Source organism: Engystomops pustulosus, chromosome 2 (assembly GCF_040894005.1).
Source record: "Engystomops pustulosus chromosome 2, aEngPut4.maternal, whole genome shotgun sequence".
In the NCBI taxonomy this organism is placed as follows: domain Eukaryota; kingdom Metazoa; phylum Chordata; class Amphibia; order Anura; family Leptodactylidae; genus Engystomops; species Engystomops pustulosus.
The window spans coordinates 56,890,191-56,914,243 of record NC_092412.1 but is presented as its reverse complement, the minus strand read 5'-3'; the positions used below and the strand labels follow the sequence as shown (position 1 = coordinate 56,914,243).

Genomic DNA, 24,053 nt, shown 5'->3' with positions numbered 1-24,053 from the left:
CATGATCCTTAAGCAATAAGTTCTAAAAGCTCCGGAATACATGTTTGCCTATCTGAATGGATTTTTTTTTTATATAGTTTCACGTTTTTTTTACTTTGCCATATGTTTAGACGCTGCCAAGCAGGTCCTTCCACTTAGAGTACTGATGTATAAGCCAAAACACTTAACCCGTTCAATAAGGAAGAGTGTTGGGGAAAGCATCAGTCAATGGAAAAATGTTTGTGTAGTTGACTAGACCATATCATGTGTTCGAATCGAAATTACTCTTCTAGCTACAGGGCTATTTTATAAGTGGTTCTGCGTCGAAGTATAATTAATATTAGGATTCACAATCAAAAAATCATACTCTCCTTACCTGACACCAAATGTATCACCCAAAGGAAATAGGTGTCTATCCAATCACTGGTTGGGGCAGGTCGCTACTGCGGCCAGAAATTGATGAGTTATCCTCGCTTCTTTGTCACCCACAAAGTAGAGACCCATTGGGAATCCAGTGAGACAAGCATTTTTTGTTGTAACACTTTTCTCATTCATTTCAAAATTATTTATTATTTTTGATATCACTTTAAGGCCCTTTTTAACTTCTATTTTGGAATTTTTTTAAAAGGTGTGTTTGTGGACAGATAAAAAACCAAGGTGCTTTAAATGATGTGTAATTTGTTGTTGGTTGGGGATGGGGGGGGGAAATTTTAGAGATTTTTTACATTAGGCCCACAAGCTTCATTTTATGCCTTTGACCTAGGGGTCAGTCCCGTAAACCAAATTGAAATTACATAGAAGCAGAGATGTGATTGTGTAAGGCTGACTGCCTCATTTATACCACTTTTCCTTTTTATTCTGCTTATAGTATATACATTATTCGGAACCCGTTTCACAAAATGTTCTCATGATAGCATTAATAGAAGTGAGATCTAGTTTATTGGATGTGAAAATTAATTATTTTATTTTAATTTATTTTTAGACTGTGGTTATCATTATTGAGTGTAATCATTGATTTTTCTGGTTAGTCCAGTGATTCCAGTTTATCCATTGACGTTATCCTAGCATCGACCTGTACATAGATGAAGGTCATCTCGGTGGCAGCATATTAATAAAACACGTAATGTACGACATGAACACATGTTTGTTAAATGAAGAGAGTTACTGCTTATGACTGGTAAGGGTTTCATTATAGAGAGGGCACCAGCTCAAATTGGGCGCATGTTTTTTAACATGGGCATTGAGAATCTTCTTAGAGGGGGATTCATAAAACATATAAGCAAACAAGAAAGGGGGCAACTGTCCAGAACATCACATGACCCTTCTAAAGGTGTTAAAATTTGCAGAAAATATCTAGAGCTGGTCTCTCCTTTTCCTTTTTTTAAGTGGTTGTTTACGTGACACATGTGTAGCCACACTTTTTGTCATGTGGTCCCCACTATCCGTTATGTCTTCCATTATCCATGCGTTTCCTTTGATGGAAAAAATGGCGGTGGCTGCAGTACTTTTCCTCCATTTAAGTAAAAGCACAAGGATAACGGACTCATGCCAAATATCGATGTCAATGGGATTTTTAACTAACATGTTAAACCTCCGTTACCTTTTTTTTAACACAGATAAGAAACGGAGATTTGAACAGTAGTGTGAATTTAGCCTTACAATGTCTAGCTGTACACAGTAAGCAGGTATCAGAATGACATGTCTTTATCTATACTTAGAAGCATTGTCAATAATATAATCCATGGATATTGTACATACAAGCCTCAGAGTACTAAACTACCAAAAATATCACTGCAGAGAGCAAAATGACTCAGATGCTTAAATTAAACTGGTGCTGTCTCCACCTTTCTGAGATTTCTGTGGGAACTTAGTTGTACAAAGGGCTTGAAGCATGGAGGTAATGATGATGATGGGTGTGTGAGGTGTTAAGCTTATCCTATAAAATAAAAGGGGAAGGTTTGGATTCGGGCACAGTTAGAGCAAATGCACACAACAGTAAATATCGTTGTTGTGCCTCCTGTTTTTTGAGAGGGCATCACTTGGCTGCACTAAATGTTATACCTTTTTATGGATCAGTGGTTAAATGGACTGTCCATGTCCCATTAAACGGTAGAGCATGTCCTGGTCAGAACCGTTTTTCATGGATCACTCATTGATACGCGGCTCCATGCCAGACTGAAGCAGATTTTCCATTTTCCCATGTGCGTGAGTGTAGGGAGCTTTATAATGGAGTCTTAAAAAGGACTTGCCTCTTAATGATAATTCTGCATCGTCTGATTCATGTGCTATTTCTAATGGGAACCATTGAGTAAATCTTTTGTTTTCTATTTTTAATTTTTTAATATGTCTAGTGGGAAGGGGGTTTGTTTGTTTTAACGCTGGTTTTCTTTATTCTTACTTTTCCATTAGGGAGTTTATAAAGTTTATATGGAGGATTTATTATGCCTTCTCCGACAGATTTGTGGAGGAGAAGACAGATAAACTTCCCCCTTCCCTGACCTGAGCTCCACCTTACGCTTTTCGATGCAGGGTGGGTGGCATGCCAGCCTGCTAGATTTACTATTGTTCAATGCCGGAAAATTGGCAGAGGCTATAGCAGAAAGCTCCGCCTGATCAAACCTGGTCTAACGCTCCGGACTGGAGGAGTTTGCATCTGATCTACTAAGAGACCAGAGCCTCTTATATGGTACGGGCTCCAGAGGAAGGGAAAGGGGGGATTTTGAAAGGATTTCCCCCAATGTGTATAACTGTTAATAAAAGTATATTTTTAGAAAATTCTTTCACTAATATTGGAGTCCACAAGATGCCAATAGAGTCATGGAGCAATGTGGAGCTGTATGATACAGGAGTATATATATAATTTTGCCTGGGGTCATGGAAATGGCAAATGCCCCTGGGGACACCATTTACCTGGGACTTACAGCAATTTCAAAATGTTTAGGGTTAAGGTTATATTCAGGATCTTTGAATAGTTTCAAAGCAAATATCCTATATAAGAGGAAGTCTGTTCCGTTCTCATGTCGGTCACATTTCTTGTATTAGCTAACATATGAGTATGCTTACCATTGCACATGACTAATATCCACATGTTGCTAAGGGAACCTTTACTTGCCGTTGGACCTTTATACTACTAGGTTTCTGTTCAAGAGAAAAAATAAGCTAATAGTCAATTTGACAGGAGTAATATATATTCCATAGTAAGTCCCATGAGCCGTGGCAGGTAGCATTAATATGACCCTGTAAGGTTATACTCTTCCTCTTATCTGTCACTGGGTTCCGGAAGAGGACAAAGTAAATATACTGCATAAGTAAAAGCATCCAGATGTTGTATAGTACATGGTATTACTATGTGTATGAGATCATATAACTGATGCAGAAGTGTTCATTGCTTACAAACCATAGGATGCTTGATATGAAGCCAACCTTTTCAGTTTTCTCATGAATCTCAGAAAACATATTGATGTGTTTATGGTAAATAGTAAAGTAGAGTTTCTAATGGAAATACAATACAACTATTCATATAAGATTTATTGAGGGCTTACATACAATTCTGAATCTGACTTCCTGTAATCCTGTACCCGCCATGGAATATGTTGATAGTCAAATAAATAAGATGCGCTCCTTTCCCAGGTTAAACTTAGCCCAACTTACTACTTTATCTGAGCTTTCTGAAATGAGGTTTTTATTTCTTTGATTTTGGTTAGTTTCTACCTCTTTTTTCGATTCGGCTTACTGCAGAGAATAAGGTTGTTAAAGGGGTCATCTGGGTTCATATTTTTTTGGAATTGGCCCCAGGTGGTGTAAATATAATAAACAACTTACCTTAATCCTTACCTCCCTACAAGTACATGACCTTCTGTCACCGCTTGTCTCTGTTGGTGTAACAAGACAGCAGTGGGCCCTAATGCACATTTTAGATAGGGGCTGCATATACTTAAAGGTACACTGCCAGCCCCATCCCACAAATTACACTTGATAATACAGATATATGCTACACAGACATATACTCACAGCACCATACTAGAGATTAAAAAAAAAAACTAATAAAGCTAGTCAACCCCTATTAATTTATTAATATTACTAAGGAAGAATGGAAAATAAATGACTGCTCATTGCCACTCATTCATTGATGATGCTGTATTATCCTAGACAATTCTATGCCAGGTCCTGCTGCTCTAGCTTTGGCAAAGGCGAGGGGCAGGATCTCCCCACAGCTACTTTGACACAATTATTGAACAGTGTCAGAGATGACTTATTTCATGCAATAAAATGGTAATTATTTAAAAATCATACTATGTGATTTACTGGATTTTTTTAGGTCCTGTGTCTCACAGTTGAAGTGTACCTCCAATAAAAATGACATACCTCTCCATGCCTGGATTTACTATAACCTGCAGGAGTGCTTACAGATCCTCTTTAATAGATAATGGTTGCATGGATGATAATAATTCCGAAAATTGTAATAATACATGGTAGAAATAGCCTCCAGAACTTGCCAGTACTGGCCTGACTCCCTACATACTATACAAACACTGGTTAAGAAAAGCAGTAATGAACAAAAAATACCTAAATGTCAACTGTTACCCACATTGTTTTACTGGAATTGAATATGTATCCCAGCATCACTATGAGTAACAAAGACACTAAAAGGAACTAAAGAGCAGGTTACTGTCTGTGGATTTCCAGCTTTGTTCAATTCAAGGTTCCCTCTTGTTATATGTATGTATGTATATGTATATATGTATGTGTGTGTGTATATATATTTATATGTCAGTTTTCCTATAACTAAGTCTTATTAAAGTTCTCTCCCCCTGCAATACTGTCCAGTATGTTAGCAATTAGTAGTAAATAAGTAACATAAAGTAGATAGACCTTGCTATCAACATCCAGTTTGTCTTGGTAAGGTTCTGTACCTGTGTGATATGGTTCTACTGTTTCTATTTTCTCTCTCTCAAGGCTTTAGAGAACTTCTATGTAGGTCACCAGTGTTGGCTTTCTACTTAGCGAAAGTCACTTCTCACTTGCGGCATATACAAGAGAATAAAGCATTGGGACTAGATTTACTAGTGTAGGTCATTGAACAAAATATATACGTAAAATACAAGGGTACCAGCCAAAAATACTCATTGTTAAAATATGTTGGCTCAACACTCGTTTATTGAAAGAACAGTTTTGACTGGCTTCATTTGAATACAAAATAAGAATTGCTTAATAACCATATATTTATTATTATTATTATTATTATTATTATTATCACTATAGTATTAATTTAATTACTTTATTAGTATCATTGTTTGCCATCTAATTAGTGTTGACTCCTGGTGTCTAGATGTAGAGTATTTTCTCCTGATTTGGGTAATCACGCATGCACATGTTGTGAAACGACCTTCTATCTGGATGCCATTAGACTATTTTCACCCTTTACGGTCTATTATATTAAATAGAATGTGCCCAATATTCAGGAAGTTTGTTTAAATGAAGGAAGTTTAGGAAAAAAATCTGTTTAGGTAATGTTTCATTTACAGTATCTAAATCCCTGCTTATTCTGTGCTTTGGAGTCTAGTGGGCGGTACTAATTAGTGACTGACATCTGTCTAGTAGGAGCAGCAGCTGGACTCTTAGGGCGATTTACCCATGTGTTGTCAGTCCGTGTCTTGTTTCACATGGAGACACATAGGGGCACATTTACTTTCCCATCACCGAAGTTCACAGAAAGTGCATTGTCCGACTCGAATGCACTGTGCCGCAATTCACTAAGATCGTGCACCCGATATCCTGCATGTGTCACTTTCCCACTCAGGTCCGACAGAGTTCACCATCTTTTTAGTGGTACGTGCTAGGGCTTGGGCGTGCGACACAATTTGAAATTGAAATCCTGCACTCGGTCCGAATCATTTGGATCGTCTGACGGCATGCCCCCCATATAGTGCTGCCTGGAAACCAGTGTAGCTGCGCCAAAAAAAGGGTTGCGCGCGACACAATCACAGCGCACCCTCTACCTAAATATCTGTGCAAGCCATTTTCCCATTAAAGATAGGGCACAGTCTGAAAAGTGTGTCGCAAAGCATAAGTAAATTTGCCTTATAGTGATATATGATGCAAGGAGTCCCTCACCTGGCAGAGTGGTCAGTCTGTGAAACGGGACACAGCACGGTTGGTGATTCATGGACCAACCACAGTTGTGTAAAATGGTCCTTAGAATGAATAGGGATTTCAATGAAGAAAGTGTAATGTATACAGAATTATTTTCCACAGACTTATATTCCGCATCTTGTGCTCTATAATATCCAGTATCCTATTCAGTATGACGGATCCCTTAAAATAAGGGATGCATTTAAGAAATTGGATGTAGTTTCACTCCTTTGTTGAAGTCTACTTCAAACCACCTTGTAGAGCTTGTTGATCAGGAAGTCTGCGCTTCCCCTATGCACCTATGTTTTTTCTTGTTTCTTTCCAAGGCACAGGCCAGGTGGATTCTGACTCCTTGCTGGGCTTGTCTAGCCAGAGAGGTGGCATGGGCTGGACCTGCGTAGGGTGCTTAAAGAAGCCTAAGGCAATGTCCCATTTTTAGTGGGTGTTACCTTTCCATAATGAAAGCATGGGAAAGCGTCTCTCAAAAACGTCCAAACTCTGAGATGAGATGGGAGGAGAAGGCATGCAGTGTCACTGGCAGGAATGATGGTATGGAAGGATCTATGGGGTTTTTATTCATCTTATAGCAGAAAAGGAAGATATTTTGGAATAACAGCAAGGTAGGTTGTCTGGTCATAAAGACCCACTGCAATATGGCATAATGTATAAGGGCATTCCTGTGTTAGATATGGAATGTATGTATGTGAGCCCTGCAGTATAGTGTTGGCTTTACCTGAAATGTTTGCACTTTTGAACTTGCTATAATTCTGATAACATAACTGAGCTTTCTTCTTTAGTATGTAATGTACACACCTATATACTATATATTGGGCAGCATGGTGACTTAGAGGTTAGCATCACAGCCTTGGGTTCAGGTCCCAGGGTCAACATCTGCAACATCTGTTTGTATGTTCTCTCCCATGTTTGCATGGGTTTTTTCTGGGTCCTCCAGTTTCCTCCCACACTGCAAAACATACTGGTAGGTAGATTAGATTGTGAGGCCCATGGGGACAGGGACTGATTTGGCAATCTCTGTGCAGCGCTGCATAATCTGTGTGCGCTATATAAATAAAGGAATTATTATTATTGTTGTAGTGTGCCTAGAGGACTATATCTTTAGTTCAGGATGTCATGTTAGCATAATAACAATGGATACTTTAGAAGTATAACCCTATTATTTCCACTCTATATAGAGATCCTCCTGACACTGATGCAGAACCTGGAGGTGTAACATGACAGCTCTGAAACAGGAGTCAGGAAACGTACCTTGATCTGACCTTTCTGGCCTTCATTTTCCACATTCTTGCTAGCCCAAAGCTCACGTAGTCAGTTCTGTTGTGTTGAACTAGTAATATGCTTTTTGTTGCTTCAGTATTGATGGTTTCTGAAAATACTTCTTGATATTGCGATACAGCGATTTAAGAAGATCTTTGTTGGTGTGAAGTCATTTCCCACATATCGTACATATATCCATATTTAAAAGGAAATATGTCAACATCCAGGTCACTTGTAAAAAAATGTGAAACCACAGCATGCCTGCATGGAGAGAAGTAAAAGAAGTACATGCAGGCTTGCTGTGATTTCACGTGATCAGATATATGCATGGTGTACAGTTTGCTAATGCTAAGAGGCTTAAGGACTTGAGATGTCACCCTGGTCATGTGACATTACTGATGCATGCTGAGAAAGCATGGGTATGATTTGCTGGATTCAGCCTGGGAAGGCCATGCCCACCTCTACTCGCTATAGATATCCCTGGATACCAGACAAAACTATAAAGTTGATATTATGGGAATCTAAGGTAAACTATTTTTAGCTAAAAGAAGGGTGTCAATTAATAGGGCTGTATGAGAACTTGCAACTAGCTGGATTTGTGAAAAATGTTGTGACAGGTTCCCTTCAAATTCAGAAATACCTGGGAAAAGGGGCTAGGAGATCATCCTTAAGCCCCCAAAGCAGGATAGTATAGATACAAGACAGACAGAAGACAAGGCACTACCCTAGTGTAGTACAGCTCAAATCAGATAAAACCAATCAACAAATCAGGACTTTCGCCTGAAATATAATAGACAAGGGCATGAGTGCAGCAGCATATACATAGCCATAGTTTCCACTTCCCTGTGTGTGAGACGCCTGCCTGATGACGCAGAGCCCATGAAAAGTGGACCACGGGTCTATTGTTTGCAGTCTGATATTGCACATGTTACTGCTAGTGCGAGAGATTATCCGACCCAATGAATAATATTATGTACCCATAAAGTAAAATGCTAAATCAAAATGTAACATACACAAATTTACAGCCCTTTATTTTAGCCATATATATTAAGAACTGGTTCTAAGGCCTACCTCCAAAGGGCCTCTCTGAGCTTGTTATAAATAAAGTTCGTTGAAATGAACACGTGATATAAATAAACGTAGTTCCTCTTGGGGAAGTGGACATTGTGAAAGTTTACATACACCCATTGCTCATCTCTATATACAGTATATTAAAGAGAGGATCCTTTGAAGTTAAATAACACTTGTCCTTTCTTAAATGTAGCACTTGGCAACCTATTTTCTCCCAGTTTTGGGCATCTGTTTCTTGTTTGCAGAGTCACCGTCCTGGTCACTGTGAGAAATGTTTGGTATTTGCCCCAGGCTAGACAGATTAAGTGTTGCCGCATGGTGTAGTAAAAGGTCAGGCCTCAAAGAAAGGCCACATATGCTGTGATATACAGTATAAAGTTGGGTATGTACTAAGGTTTCATTTTCACCTTTGCTGTGAATTTCCTTAAAAATAGAACATATATGGTTTCAGATAAGCTCTAATATACCAAGAACAGTCATTTCTATAGTATAATACAGGCGGTCCCCTACTTAAGAACACTCGACTTACATACGACCCCTAGTTACAAACGGACTTCTGGATATTGGTAATTTATTGTACTTTAGTCCTAGGCTACAATAAACAGCTGTAACAGTTATCAAAGGTGTCTGTAATGAAGATTTATTGTTACTCCTGATTCTTATGACATCCCAACATTTTTAAAATGCAATTGTCACCGAGACAAAAAAAGTTCTGGCTGGGATTACAATGATAAAATATACAGTTCCGACTTACATACAAATTCAACTTAAGAACAAACCTACAGACCCTATCTTGTATGTAACCCGGGGACTGCCTGTAGTGCTTACAGGGCGGCCATTTAGTACTTTTTCTGTATTATGATAAACTTAAAGGACTTGCGTTGTTATATGTTATTTGCTGTTGTTGTTAGACCACTAGGCCATGACGCCTTGAAGTTACACACATAGGGACAGATTTGGCATTTTTGGAGTACAAGTAAATTTATGTCAGGGTAAACCCACAAATACACAGATCCGCTTCGAGTGACAGAGCAGCAAGTCTCTGCTATAGTGTTAAACTGTGTTATTGTCCTACGGATGTGGGTCAGCATCCTGTTACTCCTCGGTGCCCTCAGCCCGCTGTCTGAGAGAACTAGCTGCCTCTCACCTCAGTGTAGGGGCTCCATCCAACTTCATAGCGTTTTGGGTAACTCCATCTCTGGTAACGCAGCATAAAATCATAGTGTTTTACTATTGCCAAAGTAGCTCTTATAATAATAATCTTTATTTATATAGCGCCACCATATTCCAAATCATAGGGGACATATTAAAGTAAAGTACTGATGACAATTGTTCACAAGTAGGAGTAGTATTTCTTATGTAATCTTTGTATTAGACAGCTGTATTGTACTGTCTTTCTTTTTTAGCCTTTACAAGTCACATTCATTTATTTTTTAATTAAAACCAGTCAGGACAGGTTTTTTTTTTTTACTGCGTTTTTGGTATTTTTGAGTTTCTAAAGAGTTAAAGGAAGTAATGTAAAGACCAAATTGGTTGGCTGTGTCATCCTCTGTGCTATTGATGCTGCTAGAGGAAATCTGAGCTGGCCTGGAGGGGAGGGGGGCACAACAGGATACACATAAATAGAATTCAAGATGCAGAAGGAAGATTCATCCCCCACCATTCCAAAATAATGCACATACCCTATGTCCTCAAAACTATCTCATCCACTTGTGTATAGCAGCTACTCTGTACAAAACCTCTGAATAGGAAGTAGAGTCCGTTCCCTGAGAAAAGATGGTCAAAGTCTCTACCTAGAACTTGGTATGGATGATGGATCAGCGACGAATTCTCAGCTCCGCCACTTATTGCCATAATTCCCCCCCCCCCCCCCCCGAATAAATAGCATCACTAGTCAATAAGAATGATGTTGAAATAATATGTGTTGCACATCTACATCAATTCTGCATGTCACATAGGATTTACTGCAAAATTCTGCTACAGGTTGTTACAGTTTCACAAAGACATATATTAGGGCTCCCAAATAACAGTGATACATCCCATATTTCTATATTGATTTATATTAGTCTATGAGATTTTAAACACATAAGATTCCTTGTTCCTTGCACTGTTGCCATGTGATGTCTACATGTAGGGTTACTCAATAATGAAGAACTTTTGAATTCTCAATGTGTCCTCAATCCATTTACATTAGATTCACTTTTTGTATAGGATAGGGATACGTGGACATTTAATGGCTGGTGCTAATATTCCTTTATTTTCTGTGGGACCACTTCTGTTATGTTACTATCTCTGGCATTCACTGAGAAATGACGGGAACTGTATCTTATTTGCACGATTGGCAGTCCATTCAATCATGGGTAGAAAGGACCCACAGTGGGGTACCCAGCAGGCAGACCCCTACTTATCTACAACCTTTGGCTATCCTGTGTACGTTTATGTAGAATGTTATGGAGTCCTTACCCCTATAGAAGCCTTGTTATGTCTCTGTACAATATGCTGTGCGTAGGAACCCTCATTGTCCTACGTTGTGTTACAATGACACACCGCTATTCACAGTTTGTATGGAATCTGCAGTGAAACCGTCTTAGAAATGCATTTGTGCGTATTGTTTATTTCACGGGGTACAATCATCCAGAATATACATAATGAGGCGTACGTAAACACTGAAAGTAACAATACACAGGGTACACGTGTATGTTTTGTGTATTGGCATGGTATAAAACATTGTCTGACGTGACGCCCAATACCATAGTCAAGAAATATTTAGAAATGTTAGCATTTGCTTTTGTTTATTAATATACATGTTGTCCATTATAGTCGGGAGGGAACATCTGACATACTTTATGGTTTTAAATAGCTCCATTGTTTGCACAGAAGACATTCTTGAGCTTTTAGCCAGCTAAAGAGTAAGAAGTTCCCACATAAATACAAAAGATGCAAACAACCACATTGCCCTTGGAATTATGGGTAAGGATGTGAAAATCGGTCTAGTCTATTTCACCCAATTTATGAAATGTTTTGCAGAATAACAAAGAAACTGTGGCATTGTGAGAAAACCGTTCTAAGGGCAGAAGCACAAATTGAGAATCATCCGTTTTTTTTGAGCAGATGACATGCGGCTGCACTAAATGCTGACCTTCTTAATGGATGGATATACATGTCCGTTATACATCTGTCCCAATAAAAAGTAGGGGATGTCCTAGATAGGCTTGAGGAGAATGCTACGATAATAACTCTGCTTTGGATACATATTATATGGGGTTTAACATCAGACCAGAAATGTCTGTTTCTAAATTGTATTTTTAAGTTTTTTCAGTCTGTATATTTTGATACTATTTTGCCTCCGTCTGAGTGGCAGTGGTTGGCACCTGCAATGCCATGTAAGGAGTCACTTTCACAAAGTAGAGTCATGAGTAGAGGCACAGAATGGCGTTGACTGGCATGTCTGTTTTTGTACAATTTTGGGTGTTATCACAAAAATGCAATAAAACCTTGTTCACACTGTTCTTTGGAGATGTTTGTTTTTTTTCATATTGAGTCATTTGTCCCTGCAGCCGGATGGCCCATGCTCTGTAAGCTGCAAACCTCTTTTTGCTCTTGTCTGTTTTCACAGAGTCTTGTCTGTTTTCACACAGTTTAAAAATTCATTAATTACAATGGATGTTAAATGGAGGATATCCAAAAATATTGGTCTGAGCTAATTGCCCACCACACTAACAAAAGGGTATGTTCACCATAAATCTAACACAATTATTGCATGTTTGCCTGGAGAACACTTTCTTATATACAATATTTTAGCCTTGGTGAAACTTTAATTATAAGAACAGTGTCTTACCCATGATGTAGTGTAAGTAGGAGCAACGCCCAGACGCCCCAACGCGCGTTTCGCCCACGCTTCTTCAGGGGGTACCTGGGCGCGTTGGGGCGTCTGGGCGTTGCTCCTACTTACACTACATCATGGGTAAGACACTGTTCTTATAATTAAAGTTTCACCAAGGCTAAAATATTGTATATAAGAAAGTGTTCTCCAGGCACACATGCACTTTACTCATCTACTGGGGAAACATGCAATAATTGTGTTAGATTTATGGTGAACATACCCTTTTGTTAGTGTGGTGGGCAATTAGCTCAGACCAATATTTTTGGATATCCTCCATTTAACATCCATTGTAATTAATGAATTTTTAATGTATTAATAAAATAAAAACTTTATGTACTTTTATTGGAGAATTGAGAGACTCCTTATTTTCTGTGGTATTTTATGCTAAATTGTTGACTGGCTGGGGACAGTCTTGACGAAATCACCAAGAAAATGGGGATTTTTTGTGATGGAAATTGGTGGTCTCCGGTAGGGATTCTATGAAAGTAAAAAAAAAACAACTTTGATTATTAATGTTCTGAGTGTCTTTTCCAATACAAATAGATCTACTTTGTAGTGACACATGTCTTTTATCACATGCTGGTTACTGTAGAACTTTGCATTCTGTCTTGTCACAGTCTTAGCGCAGTTTCCTGTCTGTCAGGAAAGTATGGGCACAGGAATTTTACTTCCTTTCTTGTGTTCAAACATTATTTTTGAAGTGTTTGAATGGTATGGAATACAGTAAGGAAGGTGGGTGGTCAATTCCCAGGGGCTGCTGTAGAGCCCATAGCGGTCCCATAAGTAATTTGTGTTCTTAAGACTTGTTATTGTCACCCCTCACTAATGATGGATTTAGATTTCTGCTTAGCTTTTTATATTCATTTTTACACTTTTTTTACGCCTAAGTTTTGGGCTATCTCTTGACCCTGGTGTGTGGTTGCTCTCAGTCATATGTTCTCTTTCATATTTCATAACCCTACAGGATTATTAATAAAATTCTCAAGAGGTTTGCGACAAGGTTGCACAAGTTAATGTTTTATTTCATAATTTTGGATAAATATCTGTGTAAGACACTGGAGTTCTGCCAGTGAATGTCAAACTAAAAGTGGCAAACGTGCTAAGTCTTGTTAGCTCCAAAGGAACTGCTAGGAAAAGGTATCCCAAAGGTAGCCTCCTTATTGAATTGTCTTTACCGGAGTACAGACGCCCAACCTCTGTCCTTTTATGTGGAAATGATCTGGTTTCCTAGTCATTTAATTCAAGGCGCACCTTAAACCCCCTCCACCCACAGTCTAAGCTCTTGAGATCCAACGCCCATGACTTTTCTCCTAGCAAATTAACATTTTGTCTTGAGAATGTTTAGACCATAGAATAGGATAATGAGGAAATACTGTTCTCTGGCTTCTGGCTTCCGTTCTACTATAACTTGTTCCTACAAATTTGTTCATAGTGAGTGTTATTTCCTTTCCTGCCTCAGATTGCCTGTTTCATGACTTTCTTGGGTATTGAGTGTGGTTGCTATCTATAAGGATATGTTGGAGCTAGGCATACCCTAGCACACATTATATTAGTGCTATGATGTCATGAATTAAAGGATATCTACGACCAGGATGAAGGATTATAAACCAAGCACACAAGGTCATTAGAAACTTAAAGAAAAGCAGATCTTGAGGGGGCACACACCAGTATGTCAGTGTACTTGGTTTACAATCCTTCATCCTGGTGATAGATGAATTTAATAAGAAATAGGAGTAACTGAGCAATAGTGCCTTATCTGCAGGCAGCATGGTATAGAGCAGTAGAAGATTAACAGATTATACATAGTTTCCTATGTGCAGACAACATGTTATAGAGAAAGAAGAGACCAGCAATATGCTATAAAGTAGGAGGAGTTTAGCAGGTTGCACATAGTGTCTAATCTATGCAGGATGTTATAGAGCAGGAGCAGCAGAGTGTACATGGTTTCCCATATGCATTTTGTTGTAAAGCTGGAGAAGCTGAGCAGATTCTACATAGTGTCCTATCTGCAGGCATCATGTTAAAGAGTAAAGGAGAAGAGCTGGTTGAACATAGTGGGGCAAATTTACTTACCTGGTCCTGTTGCGATCCCTGATCTGGATGGTCCGACGAAGATGAAGTCCGGCGTGATTCACGTAACTTGTGCTCCCGATTTCCTGCATCTGTCGTTTCCCCGCTGAGGTCCGCCGGAGTTCACCATCTTCTTCCTGCTGTATGTAAGTGCATGTCTTGCGACACAATTTGAATTTTAAATCCTGCGCGTAGTCCGAATCCGTCGGGCTGTCAGACGGCCATGCCCCCCCGATTAGCTTGTCATGAAAGTAAACGCGATTGTGCCAAAATCCGATTGCGGGCGCCAAAAGACCCTGTTAAATGCACTGCAAATCGGAAATCATCGGGAAAACCCGACGAAAATGCGGTTCTTTACTTTAGGCAGTATGTTATATAGCCAGAGGAGCTGAGCAGCTCAATGGCTAGTCTTAATAGTATTATAGTTTATACGGTTAAAAAAGACACATATCCATCAGGTTCAACCAAGGAAGGGAAGGGATTGAATGAGGAAGGGATTTAGGCGAAACAATTCTATATAACATAACCATTAATGTTATTTAGGTGTAAAAAGGCATCCAGACCCTTCTTGAATCTCTCTGCTGTCCCTGCTGTGACCAGCGCCTGAGGCAGGCTATTCCACAGTAAAAAAGCCCTATCGCCTTTGGTGAAAAATCTTGTTTTCTCCAGACGGAGAGAGTGCCCCCTCGTCTTTTGATTTTATTTAGTCTAGAACAACTTTCTACCATATTTTTTGTATGGACCATTCATATATTTATCTAAATTATTCGTCACTTTTCCAGACTAAATAAATCTAGTTGTTTGAATCTTCCCTCATAACTGAGACCCTCCATATACCTTTTCATTTTTGTTGCTCTTCATTGCACCCTCTTCAGCTGCAGTGCATCCTTTTACGCCATATTCGAGGTGAGGCCGATCCAATGCCTTGTAAAGTGGTAATATTATATCCCTATTCCGTGAGTCCATACCATGCCTTATACATGACAAGATCTTGCTGGCTTTAGAGGAGGCTGATTGACATTGCATGCTGTTATTTATGTTATTAATTTATGATCTATTAGTACACCCAGGTGCTTCTCACCAAGGGACTTTCCCAGATTTACTCCCCCCAAGGACATATGTTGCCTCTGGATTATTTTCCCAAGGTGCATAACATTACATTTATCCGCATTGAACCTCAATGCTTGGTGTGTATCACTAATATCATTAATAAATATATTAAATAGTAGTGGGCCAAGCACAGAACCCTGGGGTACACCACTCATAACTGGTGACCTATCCGAGTAGGAATCACTGACCAGAACTTTCTGGATACGATCCTTCAGCCAGTTTTCAACCCAACTGCAAATTATTCCTTCCAAACCAATAGACCTTATTTTACCCATCAGGCGTCTATGAGGGACAGTGTCAAATGTCTTTGCAAAATCCAAGAACACAATATCCACAGTAAACTAGGTTATGTGGGTGCTCTTATTAGACATTACAGTGCACAGAGAGATGGCAACATGGAGTAGCACTGCTCTCAGGACTCTTATGCCCAGAATGATCAGAGAATCTAATTAAAAAATGACAAGTTAAACTAAATATTTTCCAAAAAATCTATACATGTGTTTACTGCTTCTGCTGCTCTGTAACATTCTGCTCACAAGTTCCCTTTAAGCAGGGCTCCTAGTGTACAGGCCACTGTAAATACATTCCTGATGGTAAAATATTTATGCCACGCCTATATTCAGTGTATGACAAATGATAATGGGTATCTTTTCTATGTAAGATCTTACAACAGTGTTTATTCATCGTGCAGACTGAATAGACAGCCCTATCAAGCAGGGGCCAGGCTCTGCTACGCCTGAGATATCGGGCATTGACTACATACCAAGGTAAACAGCAGTCATGGCGTTCGCTCGGCCTCTGATCTGCCAGCCATCCTTGTTAATAGCTTTGGCCGTGGTTGTTTCTTTTACACACGACCTCGTAAAGGCTTTTTCCATGCAAAAACACATAAATAAAGTACATTGTAGACCTTCACCGTCTCCATCGATGGTCCAATAGGAGGTGAGAGAGTTCTCCATTCCTCTCCATACGTCCAGCATTATTTACTATGATATCTTTACACAATCAAGGTGCAGCCTCCAGTGATTCAGAGACCAAGGTAGGAGGAGATGAGAGATCACCGACTCACCCTGCCTAGGAGTTCCCACGGCCGCACAGAGACCTGGCACTTACCCTAGTATTTTTGGCAAGTGTCCCGAGCTGTTTGACAAGCACAGATGGGCTATATTTATTCTGGTGCCTTTAAACATTATAAATGATTAATGATTTATTATTATTTTTCTTGTTCAAGGAAAATAATTGGGGACAAAAGCTGCAAAGGCTTTCAAAGAAAAATCAGATTGTGTGAAAGTGAACTCATTGGGGCTTATTTAGTAAGGGTTGAGCTGCTCATATCAGCAGACTTTCCGACGTTTTCGGGTTATGCACAGCTGTGACAGGTATTTAACAGGGGTTTGTGCTGGGATTTGCCCCATTATGGTTAAGAAGAGGCAGGGCATGTTACCCTAGTGGTCAGTGCAGTCATAGAGCCTCAGCGCAGCGGCAGAAACCCCACAGTGATACATTGTTTTGATACAGGTACAATCATTTACACACATATTTTAGTAGACATAATAGCGTGTTGCATGCTGTAAAACACAAAGTATATGAGCACCTGCTGTTGTTTGGATAGTAGAATTAGTTGTCGCTTGGGCCTGTTCTAGGTGATAGTAAGTACTGCTTGTTTGGCCAACTGGTATTCCTTACAACCCCTATAATCAACATGCACACTGGGTTCCCTATGCTCGACTGTAACCCAGGCATAGCACACAGCTGGGAGGATGGGGGTGAGTGATCCTCACCTCTCCTCTCTCTATAGTAAGCTGAGCAACAGATACCATATTTCGGGCAGGTCACGGCCCCCAGTTTGGACGTGCGCATGCTGCCTTAAGCCAACTGCACACTGCACCGAGCTGTAACAATTCTCATGTCAAAATTCACTGTGATGCAAAGATTCCTATTCCCGATTCCCAATGTCTGCTCATGGGATCAGGTTAGCACAAGGGTCTTTTTCCACGGATTGAACACATTTGTGTGCAACTGGCCTAAGGTTCACAGATATGAGTCTGTTTTCTTTCCGTAAAAATCTAGTGATAAAAAAGCAGGACATATGCAGGCTCTGGGTCATGATGTATGCATGGAATAACGTTGTAGTTGCACCAAAAGAAGCATCAGAGTTTTTATGATGTAGTAGAACTGTGACATGTGAACTGCCTTATGGAGAATACCAATTATTACTCCATGTAGCCTCTATCAATGCTTGAGAAAGCGTGTAATGATCAGGCGAAACGTCGCATCAATGGTGGATTAAACTTTCCGTTTTCACTTGATATTGGAGTGCTGCTTCTACCTACTTTCTTTGATTATATGTAACGAGTCACGTCAGACCCGCTGAGAAGACCTGCACCCGACTTTCACACGGTGCCGTTCCAACTTGCTTTTCTTATCCAGAGTTTTTATGATGTAGTAGAACTGTGACATGTGAACTGCCTTATGGAGAATACCAATTATTACTCCATGTAGCCTCTATCAATGACATTGGTTGATTCGGTCGTGTCTGGTTTTACCGAAATTTTTATCACAATTTTTAATGATTATCATACACTACCTATGGTCTATTCTGCTATTTATAGTTCCTTCCTTCTATATAATTCTATCATTTGAGTTCTCATTTCTATCTAAAAGCATTAGCTTCCCCCCATTGTGCTCCTGTAGTCGCTCCTGTGTGCAATGTTCCTTTTTACAAGCATTTGATTCATTTAAAAAAGAACAAACTTCTCTCATCCCTTTGTTAGCGGTGAAGGGCATCTTGGGTTACAATGTCTGCTTGCCAGCTAGACTTCAGATGTGGCTGTGCTGTGCCATATGCTAGCCTGAGATGAAAATTATGTTACCCATAACTAGAAGAAAGCAGGGATCATGTTGCTGAAGGGTCCAGGTATTTGGTCACAGTTTGAATAATCCTTTCTTTGTACGACAGGTTATCCCATTACGTTCTGTTACCAAAATCCATGACCCAGTTGAAAAAAGAAAGAATGTAAACAATAGGTACATACAGATGATGGAGAATGAAATATGACTCATGGTGAGGTGGTCCTTTGTACGCTTTAAGGTCGTGAGGAAGCCGTTGATAGAGTTTCAGTGGAGAACCCCTTATAACAATAGAAGGCTATAAAAATAAACTCTGATAAGTACAGATAAAAGAAGGCTTAGTCATCGTCAGGTAGAGTGTTGACAAACATTTCTGCCCTATTCTAGCCTTCCTTTTGCACTTACAGTATCCGCATTCCTAGTGGAGGCTGTCAGTATCTTTCCTCTAAGCCCTTTGGTCATGGGATTTAACTCGACGGAGGGGGAAATTGGCCAGGATTTTTTAGGTTCTCCCTGTGTTTGCATGGATTATCTTATTATACTTTGCTTTCCTTTAACACACCAAAAATATATAGTTTCATCGGAGTGTAGATTGTAAGCGTCATTGGGAGTCAGGATATTATACACGAATCCAACAGAATATAATCACGTTACAGACAAATTTCCGACACGGTACATCTTTATTTTGGTAGTATTACCTGTAACAATCCATAGAAAAGTAAAACGTCAACGCTTTTCAAGCAGAACACCCGCCCTTAATCATGACTGCATTTCACGAGTTATATACAAATCCCTGCTTCTTCTGCTCGTAGATGAAGAAACTACACTAAAAATATAGATGATCCCAGAAAACTTTTTATTCTTTGCTTCAGAATAACAAGCGTAATAACATCCAGACCAGACGCGTTTTAGATCACCTAAACCTTTCTAAAGTGAGATATTGGATTTGATTCATTATACTCGAAGAGTCACGTGTGGCAAACAGATGTGCACCCCATTCATACAGACCCCATGTAGGTAGCTGGGCAGATATCAGGGGCAATAACTTGGCTAATGGTGGCTATACTGAGTATCTCGGCTCTGGTTCTTAGGGACAACCCTTTTTACTCCCCTGAAGAATACTTACCTTTATAGAACCTGCTATAGGTACTTTCCTCATCCTACATTTTTTTTCTTTTTATATATTACACTAAAAACCAAGTTGAATCCATCAGCACATTGGGAGGAATTCATTAAGACTTGCGGTCTTGTGCCAGTATCTACTAAGACAGTGGTGGCGTACCTATGGCACGGGTGCCGGAGGTGGCACTCAGAGCCCTCTCTATGGGCACCTGCGCCATCACCCCAGCGCAGAGTTCACCAGACAGGACTCAAGGTGTCCTGCAGTCCAAAGCATCCCAGAACCCTAGAAGGAAGCTACAATGATAATCCAAACTTCTTCTCCTTATTTCTACTGTATTGGTGTCCTCAGGTGCCTATACAATTTAAACATGTAACAGGGCAGGGAGTAATAGGTAACTGCTTAAATTGTCGAAATGGCACTTTGCGAAAAATATGTGGGTTTTGGTTGTAGTTTGGGCACTCGGTGTCTAACAGGTTTGCCATCACTGCACTAAGAGGTTCTGATCTGAACTGGCGCAGTTTATTTGTTATAGTCTCCCCAGTTGTCCAAGGTTAGTGGTTTTCCGCCACAATGGGGCTCGCCACAGACTGAGTCAAGTGTGCATGTGTAAGCTAGGGTTAGGCGAGATAGCTGTGTATGGTGAAGTTTACTTTTACCTTACACAATATCCTGCAAATGGGAAATATCCAGAAGGGGCTGAGTATAGAGCTGAGACAGGTCACTGAGCTGTGTGGGTTCTGTTCCAAATTACAGCAACTATGCACATACACAACCCATTCCAGTAGTATCACTAAATATAGACAGAAAATTCATACCATATGTTCAATCATCCTAAAATTCTTGTGTCACCCCCACCCCCTGAGACCTAGTTGCACCCCAGCCTTGCAGAAAACAGGATATATAAAAACACTTCACCTTGTTTTATTTTTAGTATGTCATTTCCTCTTTAACGCACCAACATTTTAGTTCTCGCTGGAGAATTGAAAGCAGTTATTTGCTGACAATATGAAATTGCATAAACACGAGCAGATGTATGGGAGATGTCTACATACCTTTCTCTGTGGAGAAGAATAATTGGACTTGAATGGCTGTGCGCAGCAGCTATCACACAGTGTAACAGTATTGAGGGTATATGAGTAACCACAACTGGTTTTCATGATACGAAAATAGATTGAGATCAGTTTGTTCAAAGTGCATTTCTTCTGGGCAGGAGCCCTGATAGGAGTGTGGTTAGGCACTTGCTAGCAGGCCGCTCTCCACTCCCTGTCTGGCCTGTTGTTAATCTTCAGTTACTTTGTATGCTGCAGATAATGTAGTCTCTGTGTTTATAATACCAGCTCCGTGTTTGGAAAGGAAGCCATTGACGTTACATTGTATTAGGCAGAGTTCAGGAGAGCAAAAGGGAACATTTTAGCTATGGAGGCTCGCCCTCACATACGTTTATTAATCATATATCATAAGCAACGCTATAAAGTGTTTTATTAATGGTGGTTTGGAAGTCTGTAGTACAGTTACATTGACTTGCTGACGAGCCTTTCATATATTATGGATCATGTATAGCCGTCTATTTGAGTAGTCAAAACAGGGGGTAGGATCCTAGGGTCCCTGACTGCATAGTAGCTTTCCAAGCTGACCCTTTGCAGCGTTGGTCAAAGAGAAGTAGTAGAAGTAAGAATTTCTTATTTGAGTGGACCCTTGTAGAGTCCCATTACATGTTTTTTTTACCGGCAACCTCTTTACTATTGTGTTGTTTTTTTTTTATGAATCTTCATCTGTATAAATGGTAAAAGGGTGCTACACACTCCAGTGGAGCCAGATCCATTGCTATTTCTAGTAACTGCAAGATGGATTCATTCTAGTGGCATCTAGAGACAAATGCCTAGGATCACACTGACCTACCAGAATAGCTGACCCAGACAATGATCCTACAAGTTCCAGAAAAAGATAATCCATTTTGGGGCTGTAAATGTTGTGCTTGGTTGTCTAGATGGGTATTGTCTGCCCCTCTCCACAGCCTATGCCTTGCTCCTTCTTCATGACCTTTTACATTGACTGTGATGGGTATGACGTTCTTTGATATGGTTGCAGGCCTCATTGTGTGATCTTTTCTATGCATTTTTGCACATTTTGATTTTCCAAGACTTGATCTTGTTATTGCATTTATTGGGTCACCTGATACTCTTGTTTAGGTTGTGAGATGGTAGGGGTGTAGGGCCCATGCATGCCTCAAGGCCCTAAGTAGCTTTCTACACCTACCAGGTGTATTTTTAAATGTTTTATCATTGTCCCATGAATTGTATATAGCAATATGTTTACAATAAATGATTTTTTTTTGCATTTTTGTCCTATATACGCATCCACTGTGTTCTTTCTTTTGTGGTTATAAATATTGGGGCAGATTTATCAAGCTGTCTGAAACTCAGAATATTTCTAGTTGCCCATGGGAACCAATCACAGCTTCCATTTAAAATATTCATGAGCACTGGTTAAATGAAAGCTGAGCTGTGATTGGTTGCCATGGGCAACTAGAAATATTCTGACTTTCAGACAGCTTGATAAATTCTGCCCCAGTCTTGGATGCGGGGACTTTTTTGTCCATGTGGTAGTGCCTGTGTATTTGCTAGTTTTGTTGTCTAGATCTGATACATAAGACAAATTTTAGATTTATAAATTTTGGGGGGTTATGTTCACATCTACCCTTCCTAAAAGGAAGCCCAAGTGGCCCTTATAATTCAATGACTTTTAAGAGGTTGGCCTTCTATTACATTGATTGTGAAGCCCCTTGGAAATCTTTTTTTATTTGAAAGACTATGATTTAGGTTTTATGTACTCAACTACTCGAGCGTGACCAATGTTAAGGGGCACATGTATACATTAAATAAAAATAACAAGTGTGAATCAAGTCAGGGTGTTTTCTCCAGGGTCAGGAATTACTAGAAACACCTATACCACGAATAATGACAAACAGAAGTGCATGTGGGTGGATGAGGTGTGAGTTTTCTGCATGGTTTATCTTATTGAGAGGTAAATAGTATTTGTCATACTTTGTTATTGACTAAGGAAAGTCCATTATATCTACACTTGGGAATGTAACAGTATGCAAAGTCTTTTGTCAGTAGTCTTAAATACTCAGAAACTTTCCTCTCATTTTGGCAGAAAATAACAGCACATCCCTGCTGTGTAGATAACCCTCTACCCCCCACCTCATACACCGTTAAGCAGGAATAGACACAATGCAGCTAGTACAGGTTGTAGCCGGATCGGTGACACACCAAAGAAAATACATCCCTGAATAGAACACAAACTCGCTCACAAGTGTCAATGTAATTGAAGCCCTTGAAGTGTCAATGTGCTTTGAATTATGGGATTAGGTAGTTTTGTACAAAGATATCTGGATATCGATTGACTTCTTTGTTACGTTCACTTTTGCACAGCATTCTGCAGTCTACATACAGAACTAATCCACACGTTTTCAGCATATTAGAGTCCGGAGCTGCATTCATAGTTCTGCTGTTTGTTATTAGAAAGTTTGTTAATAATCTTACTTCTAGTAGTTTTGGTAAACTCCTATAATCTAGTGAAACAGTTTGTGTGTTAGTATCTAGGATGCAAATAGCCATAGAAGACATTGAACATGTAGAAATGCTTTATATGTTTATGTTTATTCATATGAAATGTAATTTAAAATGTTAAAATAAAACTTTATTTGTTTTACAGTTGACTTGACTGTTCCCTCCAGCACAGTCCTGACGCAGCCTAGCCCTATGGAGTTTCACGTAATCCATCACATTAACCCGCGGCCGGATGCTGCCCTTCTCAACATGAAACCGTCTCAGCAAGCCCTCTTCCCAAGCATCACCTCACAGCAGCACATGGTGGAACACAAGCTTAGGGTACGTTACATCACCGACTTTCCTATCGAGCCTAAAGGTGACCATGCACACTCATTAGCTATTGTTCAGTCAACGGCTAGTCCTCTCTACCCTCCCACAGACATGCACACTCACCTGGAGAGTCCATACACATTGGATGCTGTTCATCTTAACCTGCTGATTTTGATGGCTTTGGCTGAAAATCTAGTGTGTGTGAGACCTGTCCATCTTCTCAGATGACAAATGACAGGGGAAATAAAAATTGGGCATGATGTAATTCAGCTTCCTGAACTTTTTTGTGTTTTGCGATTGATCTTCTCTGAAAGTGTTTGGCTGCAGCTTTCTCCATTAACAAAACATGTATCCAGTCGATACGGCAGCTGAACAACATGTCTTAGGCTGGCTGCACACAAATGGGTTTCAGTCCGTGGAAATGGACCTGTCTGGTGGTCCAATCCCAAGGAGTGAGCACAGTACAGTGGATAGGAGTCCCTGTCTGCTTGCCGAAACTGTTAAAATGTCAGGCTGCAGTTCGGCCGACAGATAGGCAGTCCTTGCATCATATTTCTCTATGATGCAAGGACCCCCGTTCACTGCACTGTGCTTCTTCTGTTGGATTGGACCAACATACAAGTCACATTCCATGGACCGAGCACATTTGTGTGCAGCCAGCTTAAGACCTCATGTT

General features: G+C 39.9%; 1 protein-coding gene across 7 annotated transcripts in view; it reads left to right on the top strand.

The window, feature by feature from the left end:
• HDAC7 (histone deacetylase 7) overlaps positions 1 to 24,053 on the top strand; it is a 216,041-nt gene that overhangs the window by 150,457 nt on the left and 41,531 nt on the right. For 5 of the 7 annotated variants that reach the window (XR_011853072.1, XM_072134716.1, XM_072134715.1 and 2 more), the window contains one exon: positions 23,211 to 23,386. Coding sequence is in view for 6 of the 7 variants with exons in the window: in XM_072134714.1 (XP_071990815.1) it covers positions 23,211 to 23,386 (176 nt within the window). In the remaining variant the exon portion in view is untranslated. Of the gene's footprint in view, positions 1 to 6,554; positions 6,732 to 23,210; positions 23,387 to 24,053 lie in introns of those variants that run through there. The other 2 variants (XM_072134713.1, XM_072134717.1) reach the window with 2 other exon arrangements.